The 17667-nt window shown below is 43.0% G+C and overlaps 1 protein-coding gene across 2 annotated transcripts in view; it reads left to right on the top strand.

Moving 5' to 3' along the window:
- The first annotated feature begins 6573 nt into the window (after nucleotides 1–6573).
- The window catches only part of CWF19L2 (CWF19 like cell cycle control factor 2), an 86791-nt gene continuing 75697 nt past the window's right edge, over nucleotides 6574–17667 (top strand). Inside the window, exons 1-2 of one of the 2 annotated variants that reach the window (XM_072850612.1) lie at nucleotides 6618–6706; nucleotides 11388–11427. In XM_072850612.1, coding sequence (XP_072706713.1) covers nucleotides 11419–11427 — 9 coding nt within the window. In that variant the 5' untranslated portion in view covers nucleotides 6618–6706; nucleotides 11388–11418. Of the gene's footprint in view, nucleotides 6707–11387; nucleotides 11428–17667 lie in introns of both variants that reach the window. The other variant, XM_072850611.1, reaches the window with a different exon arrangement.

Genomic DNA, 17667 nt, shown 5'->3' on the forward strand with positions numbered 1-17667 from the left:
GAAGGATCAGAGGATGTTTTATTTAGAGTTCGTCACTGCTTCTCACCAGGCTACCAGAATGAGAGGATATATTTCATCTGGCCCAACTGTTTGGTTCCCGTCTTCCTTCAGATTGCCTGCTCTCAAATTGCCTTGAAGTTAAATTACTGCAAAGGCACTGGAAACTAGTGTCCGTATTCAGAGCATAAGAAAAATTTTTTAGTCCTCCAACCAGTCTAATATCTGTTTAATTAATGAGAAATGAATTAGACTATCCTCCAGTATCAGTGCTCTCTACTCTGGCCTTTGTGAACTGGAATTTGCAGAGAGTGCCTCAGACAGAGCATTAAAAGGCATCTGGTTCTGGTAGGTGGTTTGGTTTAAGACCTTCTACAGCACTGGCAAAGGAGGGCTGTCACGTGCCACTTTTGACACTGCATGTGGGCCTAAAGGCAGTGCCTATTACAGCCTCCACTGTGGAGGCCAGAGGAAGCCTGGTCACAGTGTGAGGTTCCTATCTGGCTAAGTGCAGCCAGCACTTCTGGCGGTACCTAAGATTGGAGAGGGATGCAGGAATCCTGCCTCTGGGCTTCACTTGGTTTCACAGTTATGCAGACCAGAGGAAAGCCGTTACAGTACTTTCCCCTCTGCTTCCTCACAAAGTAGCACTGTCCCCTTCTCATCTAGGTTAACTTAAGCCTCAGACAAAGAAATGAAGTTTCTAGAGGAGTCAGAGCATCACATTGTCTGTATTCAATTAAAATTAAACAAAAAGAGACTGAAAAGCATACTAAGATATCTCTAGCCCATATCACCTTATTCTGCACTGCAAACGTGTTCAGTGAAAGCAGTGATTTACCATGCCATTCATTAAAGCTGAACCTTTCCTCACATGAATGGTTCTTGTGTCAGTGTACAGGAGGCACATTTTTGAACACGGGCTTGAGTTTGTTTCTTGTTTCTACCAGAAAAGATCTCTAACCCTTCTTTCTGAGGCACTGCTATTAAGAATACACTAAAAAGAGCATGTTTATTTATCGTGCACTTTTCTTGGGTCTCAGGCTGTATGTGGCAAGGATGTAAACTAGAAGGTGATCTGCAGTGAAACACATTTGCACCGATTCCTGTTAATGAAGCAATGCTGATTATGAAGATTTAGCTTAACTGTATGCTTTGAGTTAGAGGAATTACTGTGATTAATCTGTCTCTTTCTGTTGATATCTCACAGATTAAATAAACATAATTCTGCAATCTATGGCACTGTTCCTGTTCTCTCTCATTTCTGTTACAAAACCTGAAAGACGTGGAGCCAGCTTCCAGGCCATGGTTAAATTTATGACACCAGGATCCCTAGTAGGAGCGTTGTTAGGATGGCCAGAGCTCCTGCCTCACCTCTGCTCTTCCCAAATAATCCTCTCAGTTGAGTCAATCCACTTGGCCAGGCCGATATGCTAGGTAGTCTCCTGGGGGAACAAGCAGGAGAAAATACAGGGGCAGAAATCACTTCTCACCCATCTACCCTATCTAATATGTGCTTGGCTTTTTAAGGCATAAAGGCCTTGTAATGAGGCATTATTCCTGTACGACTGATCCCTTTCTGAACCCACCATCCAGGCAGGATACCCTGCAGCGTTGTGTGTATCGCTGCCTGTGTCAGCAGCTCCCTAGGATGGTTCTGACAGGCAGGGTGAGAGCTTGAAGCCATATAATGGAGAAATATCGAGTGGATCTTGACTATGAAAGATAGTATGTTTGGTCTTTCCCACTCTGAAGCTCCTAGGACAGAACAGGCCAAAGCACATGCTAAAAGAACTCCAAGGTCCTCCCACTGTATGGTCTCTTTTCCGACTCGGTTGTATCCAACACCGTGACATATGCTTGAAGATATGCTTGCTTGCTTGGTGTTGCTTGTGTGTTTGCAGTAACGGGCCTGGAGGGGCATTCGTGCTTGAAAATGAGGTGAGCGGCAAGACAAGCTGGTAGTGTTACACTCCTTAGAGGGTTTGCTGTCAAGAACAGTGACAAAGACGGTGGCTTGGGATGTCAGGCACATTACTCAGACAGTATTTACAGCTATTTCTGGGTCAAGGGCTGAGACAAGAATTGGATATGAAATTACCCTTCCCTCTTAACACAGTGCTATAAAATAAAGAAAAATGAAAAGCAATTTCAGGAATTGTGGGGTGAAAATTGGAGAGAAGTAAATTGTTCAAGTTGCTGCCAAAAGAGACAATTATGGACGCTCTCTGTGGCAGTCAAATTCTCTTTACAGTTATCATTACGGTGCTGTAGTGCCTTGGAGCCCTTTCCATGGAGCAAGTGTTCACCATTTCATTAGAGAAAGACACGCTCCCGTCCCTGTGTGTTTTTTGATTCTCTATTGCAACGAAAGGAGGAGACTCCCCTACGATACTCCACATGCGGAGTCCAGCTGGGAGCGTTGCAGCAGCTTCCTTTAGTTTGCTGGGTGCTGCCCACGTGAGTGTGCATTAGACTGAGCAACAGTACTGCAGGAGAAAAGGGCAAAGACAGCCCTGAAGTCTCTGGAGCAGCCAAAGGCTGTAGTTTCTCTGTACAGAGCGTCTGCAATGTCAGCTTAAGGTATTGCTGCTCTTCTAACTAATGAGCTGATACAGCTACCTGTGGGACTAGGCTACAACCTGGCTTCTGGAACTGACCTACCTTTAAAAAGCAAAAATATGCTTTAATTTCACTTTAAAAACAAAACCAACCCATTGCACTGCATTGAAGCTCTGCCTAAGATTGTTCGAGTTATTATTGCATTGGTCTGATGCATAAGGACTAATAAACTAAAGCCCTAAGATTTTAATTCCTGCCCCAGCCAGGTGAGCTGAGTCAGTATTTGTCTCATTTTGGAAGTAGCTGATTCGAAGCTCCCTGACATGTGCACCTCTGGACCTCTCCAAGTTGAGCAGGCACCAGAAAAGACTTACCCATTTCTCTCAAGCAGTTTCTAAAAAGGTGTGTTACCAGACTCAGTACCTGGTACTGCGGTGAGCTTCCCGTCTGGTCAAAGTCTTTGTTTTCAATTTCTTGAAGGAAAAAAAGGCATGTAAAAGCCCCACAAGAAATGAACTGAATGAGTTATCATTTCACATGTGTAACAGCTTCCTCACAAAACATTTATTAGTAGCAGTTGTCACTACAGGATTTCCCAGAGGAACGGTCCTCATTATTACAGTCATGAAGGTGGGGTGGGGAGAGGGAAAATGGATGTTTCTAAGCCCCATCCCTCTGGTCTGCTGAACTATAGCTGAAGAGATCACTTGTTTTCAAAGTAGCTGAGCAAATTAACAAAATAACTATTGCTCAGGGGCAGACAACACACGATTTGCTATTGAATATGGAACAATGGGTGAATCATCCTTCGATCCACCACAGTCTCCTCGTTCATTTTCATTGCAAGCTGAGCTCTCATTTCCAAGGCAGGCTGTCAGGATACTCAGTGTCACAGGGGCTCTTTTGTTGCTGCCAGGAGCACTCGTTTTGACGGACAGTATAAAGTTGCCTGGTTTTTCAGTTCAGGCCCTCACTGCACAATTCAGGCATGAGCAACTAATAACCCAGGTGTTGCTACTGCATTGATTTTTGGGCACGGTGTTCTGTCATTTCATGGCACTGAGTTTAGACACAGTTGCTTTAATTTTCTCCTGAGGAAACATAATAAAATTTCTATGAAAGAAATATGCTTTTCCCTATAATTGTGTCATTCTTTGGGTTTTTTTTTCCTCTGCAATTTCTCCAGGGACCAACATTTTTGTTTCTTAAACAAGTCGTTGAAAATTCCCATCCCAGTCTAAGTGATCCCTCAGAATTTAATGTAAACGACTGCTCAGCAGTACCAATGGTAACTGAAATGGAGGTTGTTTTCAAAATGAACAGAATGAGAATTAATTGAAACTAAGTATATTTTGACTTGGGTATACGCCCTCTCTGTCCTCTCCCCAGCACCCCACCTGGATACTATGCTTCTTTAGTAGGAAGACTTCAGAATGTGTTGTTAAAACTGAGGTAAGAAACTCTCTCCATCAGCACTGCAGGAAAAAAGTTTCATATTCTCAAAGTAAAGAACCCCTTTTCCCTAGTGAAACCTTGCCGTTCGCTTAAAGAAAACTGCACAGGATCACACTGAGTGGAGAGGATTTTTTCCAACCTTTTTCATATAAAAATAAAATATCAAACAGAGCGCTGAAGGCAAGCAGTGAAGGTTAGCAGCATGGAGGTTTACAACACAGGTCAGCTGGAGAGTCACCAGCTTCTTTCAGAGAAAGTGGAAAATGTGCCATTAAATGGGAAATAATAATTCACTCTGCAAGGTCAGCAATTATCTGTATGAGTTCAGCAAAGATCAGTATCTCCGAAACATTATTGCTTTATTAGCGTGTTTAATTTTGGCACTGAGAATGAGAAGACTGAACAGAGGTGCCCAGCTGACCATTAAAAGTGGTATACCAAGGACTTGTTCTCTGGGCTCACTGGAGATTTCTGAGCATGAGGAGCTCTCAGGCACACTAATATCTTGAAAAAAATAAGACTAAACTTTCATTTTTGCCTGCTTCCTCTGAGAAATTCCTTTTCTTGGACAAGAAGAGGAAATAAGATCAAATGATGTCATCCTTTCCCAAACTGCTGACCTCAAAATTAAAGTCAGCTCTCAAAAACCCCAACGGCAGAATGACCATATTTATAAAATAGCATTCTAGTTTTTATTGTTCTTCAGTTTTTGAGATTCTAGAGTGTATTTGCATCATGGTTTCTCTCCTAAAAACAGGAGCATTGGAAATGTGTTTTTAAATGAAAATTTACAGTACCACCTTATTAACGTGGAGGGTTATAGATGTCAAGAATAACACCAAATACTGCAAAAGCTCACACTCTGCTTTGACTTCTCTTCTTTGTCTGTAAGTTCCTGGTGTAGAAAACACATTCCCTGTTCTCACTCCCGTACTGGAGGAAGAAACTGTCCACAGCTGTCGCTAATCTCACTCTGCCACAGTTGCTAGGCTTTCTGTTCTCATGCAGCTCTTCCAGGTACTTCCTAAACTGATTCAGTCACAACTAGTTGGGTCAGCTCCTGGACTATCAATTTGCTGTTTAGATTTAATATAAATCTATTAAGCCAATACGCCTAACTGTGCATGGAGTGGATTAGGGAGCACCCACCTGAACTGCTCTGCTGGCCACCTGGAGCAAGTGGTAAACACTGGGTGGAAAGAAACCAGTTTGTTGCTAAGAAGAGCACATCATGATCAGCGAAGAGGCTTTCCTTACTGGGCCAAACAGGAGCTTTTCTAGCTTCTCCTCTCTCAACCAGCATACATTGCTGCCCATAGCTAAGGACTGAGCATAGCATTAGTCAATCCTGCTGGAATGTCTTTTGTATCCATCTGTTTGCTTTGTAAATGGCTCCCCAAAGGAGGTTCATGTGCTGCTTTTCCAAACGGTGTCTATTAAGCTCTGCCAGGTATCATTCTCTACCTAGCGGTGATCTACAACAGGTTTTTCTTGAGATGTTAACTGTCACAGCATAAATTGAACAAAGATGCAAATGCACTTTACACATTTAATACCACCAAGGAGATGATGATTAAATTATAGTTATCACTTTGAAAACATACTGTCCAATGCAAATAGCTGACAAATTACCCAAGCACTTCTCAGACCTTTACCTAAATAATGTTATTGCTTGGCAATTGTGAACACATTTGGTGTCAGACACATTAATAATGCTCTGATCTCATTCCAAAGAATTATGCCTCAGATAAACATTTGCTTCACCTGAGATATAGCAGCCCTGTCAAACGCTGTTGGCCAACTGCAACTTCTAAGTGCTTGAACGTGCACAATTTTTAATTTCCCTCCTCCCACCCAGGCATATCCCGAGCCGCTAGCACCCTGCCATTACAGAAGCCACAGGTTAGCACGGACGCACCGAACCAGCTGCAAACGGGACAGAGAGCGGCTGGGAGACGGTTGTGGCAAGGCGCGTTGTGGCAAGGCAAGGCACAGCACTGGTGCTGCGTGGCAAGGAGCGTGCGAGCGTCGGTTAGGCGACGTTTCCCTGGTTCCCTTCTCGTTAACGTCGGTCCAGACGAGCAGGCCCGGGCTCACGCAAGGTAATTGCGGCCCAGCGGGAGGGGCGGGCCCGGAGGTCTGCATCCCCATCCCGGGACTTCGTGCTCCTGTCAGTCAAGCAGCACAGGCATCCGCTAAGGTGCTTGTGCCACGACACGGTATTTGCTGTGACCTTCACGTGCGAGGCCGTGGGAAGCCTTCCACAAGTTGACTTTAATTTTGAAGCTATGAGAGAAGTTGGGGAAACTCTCTCATGAGACTGAGCGCGTTACGTCCCGACGCTGGCGAGACCAGAGGCGCTGCGAGCTGGCGTCCGGAGGGACCGGGGATCTGCCGCCTCACCCCGTACGCGGGAGGCGGGCCTTGCTTCCCCCCAGGGAGGCCACTGCCAGGGCACGGCCCGGCCCGAGGCGGCGGCGAAGGCCCCGCGGCGCCACCCCGCCCGCCGTTGCCCGGGACGCCGTTTACGACAGTGCCCCGGCCTCGCCGTACGGCGGAGCTGCTGCACGGCTGCTGCGCGGCGGCTGGTTTCCGGTGGGGACTGGCGATGGCGTCCGGGTTTGAGAGCGAGCGGAGCTTGGCGGCGCGCAAGGAGCAGCGGCAGCGGCAGCGGGAGGCGCTGCTGGCGCAGGTGGGGTTCCCGGCCCGGCCTTTCGCCGGGGGCCGCTTAGCCCCCTGCCTCCCCCCGGACGGGTGCTGGGGAGGCCTCGTCTTGCGCGGGGTCGGTGCTCTCCTGAGGGCCGCCCTGGCCGCGGCCTCCCGCCCGCAGGCCCACCAGCGGCAGATGGAGGAGGGGGACGCCCGGGGGAGAGCCCCTTCTGCCCCGAGGGGAGCTGGACTGCGGTACCGGGAGTGGCAGAAAGCAACCGGGAACTTAGTTTTGAGTGACAGCCACCTGAGTTTATGTGTTTTGCCACTTGTAGTGATATTGATCCACTTCGTATTTCACTTATTACGTGTTTCTGTGCTTACAGCTTTGGAGAGAGCCAGGGTCGGTCTTCTTTACACCCTCTCTTCAGATATTTGTATACATTGATAAGATGACGCCACCCCCACTCCCTGGCCTTCTCTTCTCTGGGCTAAACTGCCCCAGCTCTCAGCCTGTCCTTAAATGAGACATAAAAGGCAACTCCTCCTCCTTGTCCTCCTGGCCCGTCTTTCCAAAAGTGTCAATATACCTCCATTGCAACACTCCGGTCATGATATAGTAATAACTTGTGATAACTTGAACAGAAGTGGGACAGCCTGCTTTTGTGGAGCCGGGATGTTACTTGCTTGGTTATATCTTGCTGTAGTGTTAGCCAAGAATTAGGAGGCTCCCTCTCACAGATGCTTTGGTAGAGTTGCTGTGATGTGGAGACCTGGGCTAATGCTGATGTGTTTTATTCAAAGTCTCCCTGTATGCTGTGTTTGGTACTGGTGCAGTAAGCTGCTGATTCTTGTTGTAACTTGTAGGTAGAGTGAATGATAAAACAGTAAATAGCACATCAGTTAGATGACGTGACTTGTTTTGAAGTTTAAGGAGTGGGGCATAACTGTATGGAAAGAAAAGTGTAAGAGGAGGACAGGGTATGCAAAAAGTATGAGGTTGTGATGATGACCTTTTGCGAGAAGGAAGGCCAAAATAAGCAGCAACCAAATCTTACTGGGCAAAGATGTTTTCAGAAAAAAAGTAATGGGAAAATGACTTGGAATAGCCTGACGCTTACATGGTAGTGATGTCTTTTTCTCAAGGCAAAGTAGGAAGACAGAGAGAGGATTTCAGGTAATATATTCTGTGGGTGTCTCCCTTGCACAGTTGTGGAACTGTTTCTAGGCAATAGAAGTTCCCTTCAGTGACTTCACACGTGTGGGGTGATCCTGCACTGTGTGATTCCCCCTTTTTGGCAAGCAGTGGAAGGGAAATTCCTTTAACTTAGTAATAGTGAATCATACAAAAGTTTGTTGTTAAGATGTCTTTTGTGCTATTTGAACTGCTGTATGATACGTTTAAGAGTGCTCCTTTGCTCAGTTCAACCTCTTGGATGTTCAGAAAATACTTTTAACTGGAAGAAAGTGAAACTTATATAGGACACCATTATCCTACTTTACATCGTCTCACTTGGTGCTGCTTACACAGTAAGATATCTGGGGGATTGCCACTCTCTCAGAATCATAGAACAGCTCAGGTTGGAAGGACCTTGAAAGATGACTTGGTCCAACCTTTTGTGGGAGAGGAAGCCTAGATGAGATTATCTAGCACCCTGTCCAGTCGCATCTTGAAAACCTCCAGCAGTGGGAACTCCAGCACGTCCCTGGGAAGGTTGTTCCAGTGATTAATTGTTCTCACTGTAAAAAAATTTATGTCAAGATGAAACCTCTCCTCCTGCAACTTGTACCTGTTGACCCTTGTCATCTCCACGTGGCTCCTTGTGAAGAGGGAGCCTCTGCCGTCTTTGGAGGTATCCTTTAAGTACTGGAATACTGTGATGTGGTCCCCCCTTAGACTTCTCTTCTCTAGGGAGGAAAGACCTAACTCCTTCAGCTTTTCCTCATAGGGTGGGTTCTCCAGCCCTTTGATCATCTTTGTGGTGCTCCTTTGGATGCTCTCCAGTTTGTCTGCATCTTTCTTGAATTGTGGGGGCCAGCACTGGACACAGTACTCCATGTGCGGCCTGACAAGTGCTGAGTAGAGTGGGACGATCACGTCTCTATCGCTGCTAGCGATGCCCCTGCAGATGCAGCCCAGGATCCGATGTGCCTTTGTTGCTGTGGTGGTGCGCTGCTGACCCCCGTGCAGCTTCTTGTCGACCAGGACCCCCAGCCAGCAAGGCCGCTCCCCAGCCACACGGATCCTAGCCTGTGTCGGGCTCTTGGGTTATGTCATCCCAGGTGCAGGACCTTGCACTTGTCTTTGTTAAACTTCATACAGTTCTTGCTATCCTGCTCTTCCAGCCTGTCCAGGTGTCTCTGTAAGAAGTCCCACCCTTCTGACGTGTCCACCTCACCACCTGCTCTGGTGTCATCAGCAAACTTGGTGAGGGTGCTTTCAGTCCCATCATCCAGATCATTTATGAAGATGCTGAGCAGTGTGGGGCCCAGCATTGATCCTGGGGCACCCCACTTGTGACAGGCTGCCAGCCTGAGTAAAAAACATTGATAAATGGCTACTTTTTGTAAAAGCCTTTTACAGTATCAGGCATTGTTACAGTAGTTGCTTAAATAATAATTTTCTTATTTTCTTATTTGCTTCTACTTGCATCAGCACCTTAACGTGAAATAAAAGTGCTCTGTGAGGATGTTGTTTAAAAATGTTGGTGTAACTTATTCTTTGCAAACATCTGTGGATGATTTTTACTTCTTTTGTTCATATCTCTAAAATACTGTTAAAGTAAGAGATGTAGCAAAAACATCACAAAGGTGTTTAATATAGTAACTGGATTGTGGTATTCAATATGCTGCAATCTGTGGAAAAGGTAATGAATTTATACTTAACCTCTCATCATGTTTAGGTAAGTCTCAGTTCTGGCAGGCGGTAAAGCTGAGAAAGGAAGTTTGGTTGCAGTAGTGTTGGAGAAACGCTACAGCAATGAGCCAAAGCTACTCTCATAGAGAAAAGGTTGAAGTTGGGGATGAGAGCACTTATTCAGACAGAGGATATGAGGGAAAAAGGGGCAAAGGTTGGCTTTGGCAGAGTTTGAGTTGGTACCAGAAAGCATGATATCTTAAGCATAGCATATCTTAATGCTTCTTAACTGTTAGGATATGTCTCAAGAAGTCTTTGATAGTAATGTAGCTTCATAGGTCAGTGTTAATATGTTCTTGTAGGTTTAGATGCTGCTCATCAGCCTTGCTGAAGAATATTAGAAAAACTGGTTTGGAGGTTTTAGAATGAAACTAAACCTCATCTTTTTTCTTATCAATAAGATGTGCTGTATTGCAAGGTATGTATATAGGATCTGTGTTGAATTTTGTGATTTTTTTTTCTTTGACTTGAACAAGAAACAGACCACCATTGTATTGTTCAGCATGTTTTTAAAATGCCATGAATACAAATTACTCCTAGATGGAAATCTTAAAAACATATCTGCAACTTCTGTGCAATACTAAATAAAACCAAATACACAACCCTCATTTTCTGGAGGAAGGCAACCCTAATTTTCTATATACAACAGAGGGCTCCGAGTTGACTTTTAGCACTCAAAACTAACAACTGGGGAGTAAATAGCTCTATAAAGATGCTACAGCATTGCTCAGACAAAAGCTAATCAAGTGTTAGAAGCTACTGGGAAAGGAACAAAGAACAGAGAAAGTGGTTTCACAGACACATTACAGATTTCTGTATAATATGAAATAGTGTTTATAGTCCTGGTCCCAGCATCTCAAAGACAACTGAACAGCCTTGGAGAAGGTGGGAAGAAAGGTGTCAGATGATCTTGGTACAGACTGTCCAAGGAGACTCAGGGTTTTGAGATGGGGAAAAATAGGCTGAAAAAAGTTAATATGAGAGAGTTCTGTAAAATCATAAGTGATACGGAGAAGGGAATAGAGAATCTGCTGTTTCTTTCAACACAATAACTAGGTCATATTAAGGGATTTGCAGGTAGCCAGCTTAGAGCAGACAAAAGAAATGAACTTTCGGATGATCCACAAGAGAACTTGTAGGGCCTCTTGAATAGCATGTTGTAAATACTGACACTTCACTTCTATCCAGACAAGAATAGCCAAAAAGCAAAAATATATGTTGAAAGTTATTGACTGAAAAGCTGCTGAGCCTCAAATTGCTGGAGGATACAGGAATATTTTGGAGATGTCTCACTTTGGCCTTAACCCTGTATCCACTTTTGGCAGCTTCCCTGGACATTACTGGACATTTTTCAGTTGGAATACTAGCTTAGATTCTCAGTTCTGAGAATGACAGAACACTAAGAAATTCAATACAGGGAAGCAGGATGGAGTATAATTTGTGAAATACTAGGCACTATGGTTTTACAAGTCCATTTTTTTGTGGAGTGCAGGAAGGGGTTTTGAGACAATGACATTGTTTTCTACAGGATTTAACCATTAGAGGTGCTTGGTCCCTATATGGCCATTAAGAAACTTTTGCAATATGACTTTTCAGCTTCTTACTGAAAGTGCACATTCTAGAGTCTGTGTTATTTTTCCTCAGTGTTATCTTTCCACTTCCGAGCTAAGTCAAACTCCATGACTTTCAGGGATTCTCTTGGGTGCATTGGGTAGCACTGAAATGTACATTAATGATCAGATGTTTTTTGTTGCTGTTGCTTGTGGAATTGCTGTGTTCATCATTGAACTATTTCTTTTCCTTGCAGTAAGAACTAAAAGCTTGAGTAAGGAGAGGACATGTTGAAGGTTGGTAGTTTCCCTGCTACCCCCCTTTCTGTACCAGAGTTTTAGAATGTGTTAGCAAAAGTGTATAATAAGCATTTTATCCCATTTAAGTCGATATGGGACAAAGGAGACTGTAGAGTTTCCTTTATCCCTATCTTGTCTGATAGAGAAATTTAGGAATGAAACTTTTTTTTTTAAAAATCTCATTGCATGTTTCCTCTTCCCATTTATTGACCGAATAACCTAACATTAAGCTATGTAAAATGGCAACATTTAAAAGACTTCTCATGTAGCTACTCTGTTATTTCTGTGCAAAATCAGTTTAGCATTTTGTAACACGGAAGCATGAGGATGTTGTAGTTGCCATGTCAGTACTCTGCTGTCTGCTTTTCAGAAATGGAACTGACTTGCTGCCACCTTTTTGCTGACAGAATAACGTTTCTGTCTCTCTTGGAGTTGAGAGACACTGTAACTTGCAAAGCCTGGAGATGAATATATATAGATATATATAGATATAGAGAGATATGTATGTAATATGTACTAGTACATCAGATGTGGTCACATAGTACCATTTGAAATAGCACTTGATAAAGTGGCTAAATCTTCTACATTTAGCTTAAGTAATTGATGTTGTCCCCATTAAGCATAGAATCACAGAATCACAGAATCGTATAGGTTGGAAAAGACCTTTAAGATCATCGAGTCCAACCGTAAACCTAACACTACCAAGACCACCACTACACCATGTCCCTAAGCACCTCATCCAAACGTCTTTTAAATACTTCCAGAGAGGGCAACTCAACCACTTCCCTGGGCAGCCTGTTCCAATGCTTGATAACCCTTTCAGTGAAGTAAAATTTCCTAATATCCAGTCTAAACCTCCCCTGGTGCAACTTGAGGCCATTTTGTCTTGTCCTGTCACTTGTTACCTGGGAGAAGAGACCGACTCCCACCTCTCTACAACCTCCTGTCAGGTAGTTGTAGAGAGCAATAAGGTCTCCTCTCAGCCTCCTTTTCTCCAGGCTAAACAACCCTAGTTCCCTCAGCCGCTCCTCATCAGACTTCTGCTCTGGACCCTTCACCAGCTTCATTGCCCTTCTCTGGACACGCTCCAGCACCTCAAGGTCTCTCTTGTAGTGAGGGCCCCAAAACTGAACACAGGATTCGAGGTGCGGCCTCACCAGTGCTGAGTACAGGGGGACGATCACTTCTCTAGTCCTGCTGGCCACGCTATTTTTGATACAAGCCAGGATGCCATTGGCTTTCTTGGCCACCTGGGCACACTGCTGGCTCATATTCAGGCAGCTGAATATGAGCATCACACATCTAGCAATAGTCAGTACTTAGCTAAGTTTGAACTCCATTTTTATTTTTTATGTTTTGAACTTTTCTTAATAAACTCTCTTTTGAATTAAGTTAAACACTGATTTTGTCACGAGCAGGCATGAAAATCTTTCTTTTTCTCTGTCCGTTCAGAAAAAGACGAAAGGAGAAAACAGACAAATGAAAAAAACTAGTCTCCCCTTGGGGGTACTCTGCCTGAAGTTTTATGCAGGAAAAAAGTTGCAAATGGCAAATTAGTTGGTATGGTTTTTTTGCTTCCGTACTTCTTACTGGGGAAGGAAAACCAGTCCTTATTTGAAGAAAATGAAGTATTTCTGAAGTTTATGAACTCCTAAAGATGTTAATCTGTTATTAAAATATGTATATTATTGATAATATCAGTAAGTGAGAACGGATTAATGTCTTGAGTGTATTGACTTTCTCTGCTTTACTTAGGTTACCTTGATTATGGTTAGGCTGCTTGCTGCTATACTGGTGGAACAGAACTGGGAGAAAACTACTGCAAGGCTTTATCTCAGTGCATTTTGATTGTCTTGCTTGCAAAGGCAAAGAAAGAGATGCGCAGGGACATTTCACATGTGGCTGACGTAGTCAAGACAGTTATTTGGTGGTTGCAATCTTGAAAGCTCCTGCTTTTTGCTTTGTGAAAGACACTTGGGAAGCTGTGTAGGTCTTTGCTTCTGATAATCCGAGAAGTTTGCAGAAATGACTGTGCTTCGGCAGTTTTGTTTCTGGAAAGATGAGATGTTCAACCAACTCATCTTAAGGAGCTGTTAGTTACAAAATACTGGAAATTATTAGTCAGTCTTCTGTTCTATAGAGTATGTAGTTGGGGCTAGGATAAAAGGGAGCTCTTCAGCTCTGGTTCTTGATAGTTAGGACAGTGAGGAGTCTGAGAAAACCTTCACTATCTCTTCAGAAGTAATTCTTCCCAAATCACCAAGCTCAGTAGAAGAATCTGGGATTAGCTCACTCGTGCAGATTCCATATCCACAAAAATCAAGAGATTAAATATTTACTAGATTTTGAAACGGTTATAGAAATAGAATGGATTTCTTTAGTAACCTTTTACTTTTAAAACAAGCTGAACAAAAGAAGTTGCTTCTTGGTTTTTTTTTTTTTTAATTTATTTACTGTTCCATGTTTTTTGCCAGTTATAAACTTACACTTCTTTTGAAGAACCAAAATACCACTCAACTCATGGATTGAGAGTTCTCTTTTAAATTTTGGAAATGTATTCTTTTATTTGTGTAGTCTGTCTTCCCAACTGCATTGGTAAAACCCAGCAGCTGGTAATGTTTATGAAAATGATCAGTAATCAAATAATTAAGTGTTGACATGGAAATTGTTATTAAGCTCAGATATAGCATCTTGTTTTGATGAGTGCAATAGTTCATGACACTACTGTTTTAGTTTGCAAGGTTAGAATGAGAAAATAATCTGATGGGTGTTTTGTAAGTGCAGGGATGTGTACTTTTCCTAGACATGAACACAGGGTTTTTTTGGTAAAAACTAGCAATAATTCAATTTTGGATTATTCTTGCATCTGTGCTATGATATGGTATTTCTGTAGTTCAGGGTTGCTCTTCTGTTATTTGTTTTTTTTTTCCATGGACTTTGAGTCTTTCACTCTTTGGTCTCTGAGAGTGATGTGATTTCACCATTCCTTGTGCAGAAAATGCTGTCTTTTAATTGTTAAGGATTACTGATAGATTACAAGTTTCTCTTGATAGCAGTACATACTGATTAAAAAAAAAAAGTTGAGTGTAGGTAAGTAAGACCTTACTCAGTATTTCAAACAAATAAGATATATTCTTGAAACAATGTAAATAAAATGATACCTTGAAACAGGTTCATTGCACAAACAAGAAATTGTGTGTTTAGTTTTACTTACTTAGGTTTCTGAAAAAATTTATTTGAGATGTGCAAGCCATTGTTTTTGGAAACATCTTGTTTGATGCTTTTGAGTTAGACCTCTACCTTTATTTTTGTTTTACTTTCTTTGAAAATATAACCTAAAATTAAAAAACCCTCAATGTGTAACAATATCACTGAGTTCACTGTATTTGAGCTCTAAACAAGCTGTGACATCAGCAGGTTTTCCCAGTGAAATTTGATCAGGTATTTCTTCATAAAAGCCTAACCATTGGGTTGTTGCAGTGATTAGCATTTGCTGAGGTGATGGAATGCTTTGGCAGTATTACACACTTTAGTTTTCAGTGGAAAATTACAGAAATTTCTCCTTAGACAGAAATTAGTAGCAGAACATATCACTGGTAGGGGTTATAGAGCTGTTATTTGTTGAAAGTTGCTTCTGTGCTGTAATACGAAGCACCTCCTTTTTGTTTTTTCCCTTTTAAATCCTTTATGAAGTGTTGCATCCCTGACTCTCTGTTGAAGGAAGTAAGCATGTCAGTATTACTACACTGACTTAAATCTTTGAGTGATATTAGGAGAGTAACAGCACTGAGAAATGAATACTGCCTTTTCACAAAAGGCTTTCAGATGCTTTTGACAAAGCATCTCTATATGCATTTTTGCAAGCAACATCTTTGATTTAACAGACAGGTCACTCTAGAAGGCAAGTGATGAAGACAGGTGTCTTCATTGTTATATTCTGTAAGTCCTTCCTCTAGAGCTTGCTCTGCCACAGGAGTGGAGAGGTCCTACATTAACATGAAATATCTGCCTATGGTTTCCTAGCAGTTGTAGCTACCATTGTGCATCTCTTTATCTGTTGTGTCTGCAGCTGTGACAGCAGAAACAGTTACTGCCTTCCAAATGTTTCTGACTGACGGTTGACATCTCCTACAGTCTGCTCTTTAAATTGCATGTCTGACTGTTCTGTAATGATTATTGATCACAAGAAGCTTAAATGATTTAAGTGCTGGTCATTTCAGTGGCTTGTCTTCTGTGCCTTTTGGCAGGCGAAAATGACAAAGAGCAGTGACTTTTCCAGCTGGCACAGCCGTGTCTGGAAGAGGTGGAGCTACAGGCAGCACCTTGACTCAGTTGTGATTTGGCAAGTTGGGGTGGAAGCTAAGCCCTTTCTTGTGTTTCCACTGCTGTCCTCCTTGGGAAAGCTTCGTGGATGTAACAATAATTGGAATATTGAGGGTAGAAAAAACAGTCTAAGCATTCATGAAAATAAGTGTGTTATTCAGGTAGAGAATTGGTATAAGAACATCAGAACTGCAAGGAAGGGTATGTTCAGGTTCCCTGAGCTTTGAGGTGATGGAAGCTGGGAGGGTACTAAAGGCCACAGCAGCCTTTCTGATAGCTGAATATTGGAACTGGTAGATGAGTGGAATGGATTGTGTAATAGGATGGGAGGTGGTCCTGACATTAGAAATGAAGGCTCATTGTTTAGGTTTTGGGTGCCTTATGTTAATATCTGAAGGACTGAGCCTAGGTGTTAGGTCTTTTGAATTTATCTAACACAAAGCTGTTGCCAAAAGGAGTGTTTCCACACTTCTTCCTCCTGTTCCCTTCCTCCCCAAAGTGCACATTTTTTTCCTCCTTCCTTGTGCTTAAAGTAGTAGCCTTGATGACCTTGCCAGAGGGCCAGCTTGGAAGCTTGATCTGCAGGAAGCTGCACCCTGCTCTTGGTGGGATTCATTTTGTGTCAGGGTAGTCCTTGAAGTCCCTTGAGGCTGGCGTGCAGGGACGGACCTGTGCGGGGAAGATGGTGGGAACATGTAAGTGGGAGTGCAGAGAGGAGAGGTATGGGAATGGAGCCCTGCCCTTCAGTGGCAGGTAGCCGTTAAAGCAGCTTAGCTGTTGCTCTCTGTATTGGATGTTTTTGTCATGCTGTATTGATCTAGTGTTGTGCTGTGGAGTTTCTTCTGATTGCTTTTTGGAGAAAAAGGGAATTTTTCTTCTTTTGGATGGAGAATTTGGCTTTTGAATGATGATGATTATCATCTGAAGAGCTAGAGACTGACCACAGTTAAAGATGGGAAATTACATGGTCTCTGCAGTGATATGGAAAATTTTCCCTGGCCTTGGTGAGAGCTGAAATGGTACATAGAGTTGGGGTCAGGAAAGAGCATTGGTCAGGGTTTCTGTGGGCTGGGGAGGGAGTGTTTTAGCCTCCATCCCTAGGGGAGGCATGTCCACTTCTGGACATCTTTGGGGGACTGTCATGCAACAACCTCCATTTATTGTGCAACCTAAACCTTGGCCGTTGGCAGTGTCTTTGATCTTTTCTGCTTCTTCCTGTGGTGTCATGGTGTCATTTTTACAGCTTTTGGTGTTTGTGTCTGCAGTGTATTGCAGGCTGTTTGGAGCAAGGTTTATTCTTCATTTAGCAGATACCGTTGTCAGCAATCATGCAGGCTGGCCTTAATGACCTGCCTAATGAAAACCAGAAAGCACTTTCCCTGAGCTTGGCTTCCTTCCTCATTCAGATGGGCTGTGATATCCAAGACCCCTTTGGCCTGCCTGTGGTAAAGACTACAAAGTTTGGCTCTGTTCACCTTGGCAAACATTGCTAACATAGTGCTGTAGAGTAATTATTGTTTTTATAGCACCTTACCAACAGACCTTTTGGAGTGCTTTGCCAGCATTATACTTCACCTTGTGCTTGTTGCAAAGGAGACTATGAGCAACTTTATTGGGGTGTTGCAGAAGTATGTAATACAGCATGATGCTTGCCCTTCCTGACACGTTGCTTGTAATGGTCCTGTGTTCGTGTGGCATGCCATTTGCATAATTAATGCATTACTTTGAAATAGAGGTATTTCAGAAATTCAGTATTCTATATTTATGGAGGAAAAACATAAAAAATATTGCAGTGGTGACCTAAAATGTACCTAAACACTAAATGTATTAAGTACTCATTTGTAAAGGGGAAAGGATAAATTGTTGGATATTTTTGTGGTATCATAAAGTTTAAATGAACCTTAATGTGAATCA

This window comes from Ciconia boyciana, chromosome 1 (assembly GCF_034638445.1).
Source record: "Ciconia boyciana chromosome 1, ASM3463844v1, whole genome shotgun sequence".
NCBI lineage: Eukaryota > Metazoa > Chordata > Aves > Ciconiiformes > Ciconiidae > Ciconia > Ciconia boyciana.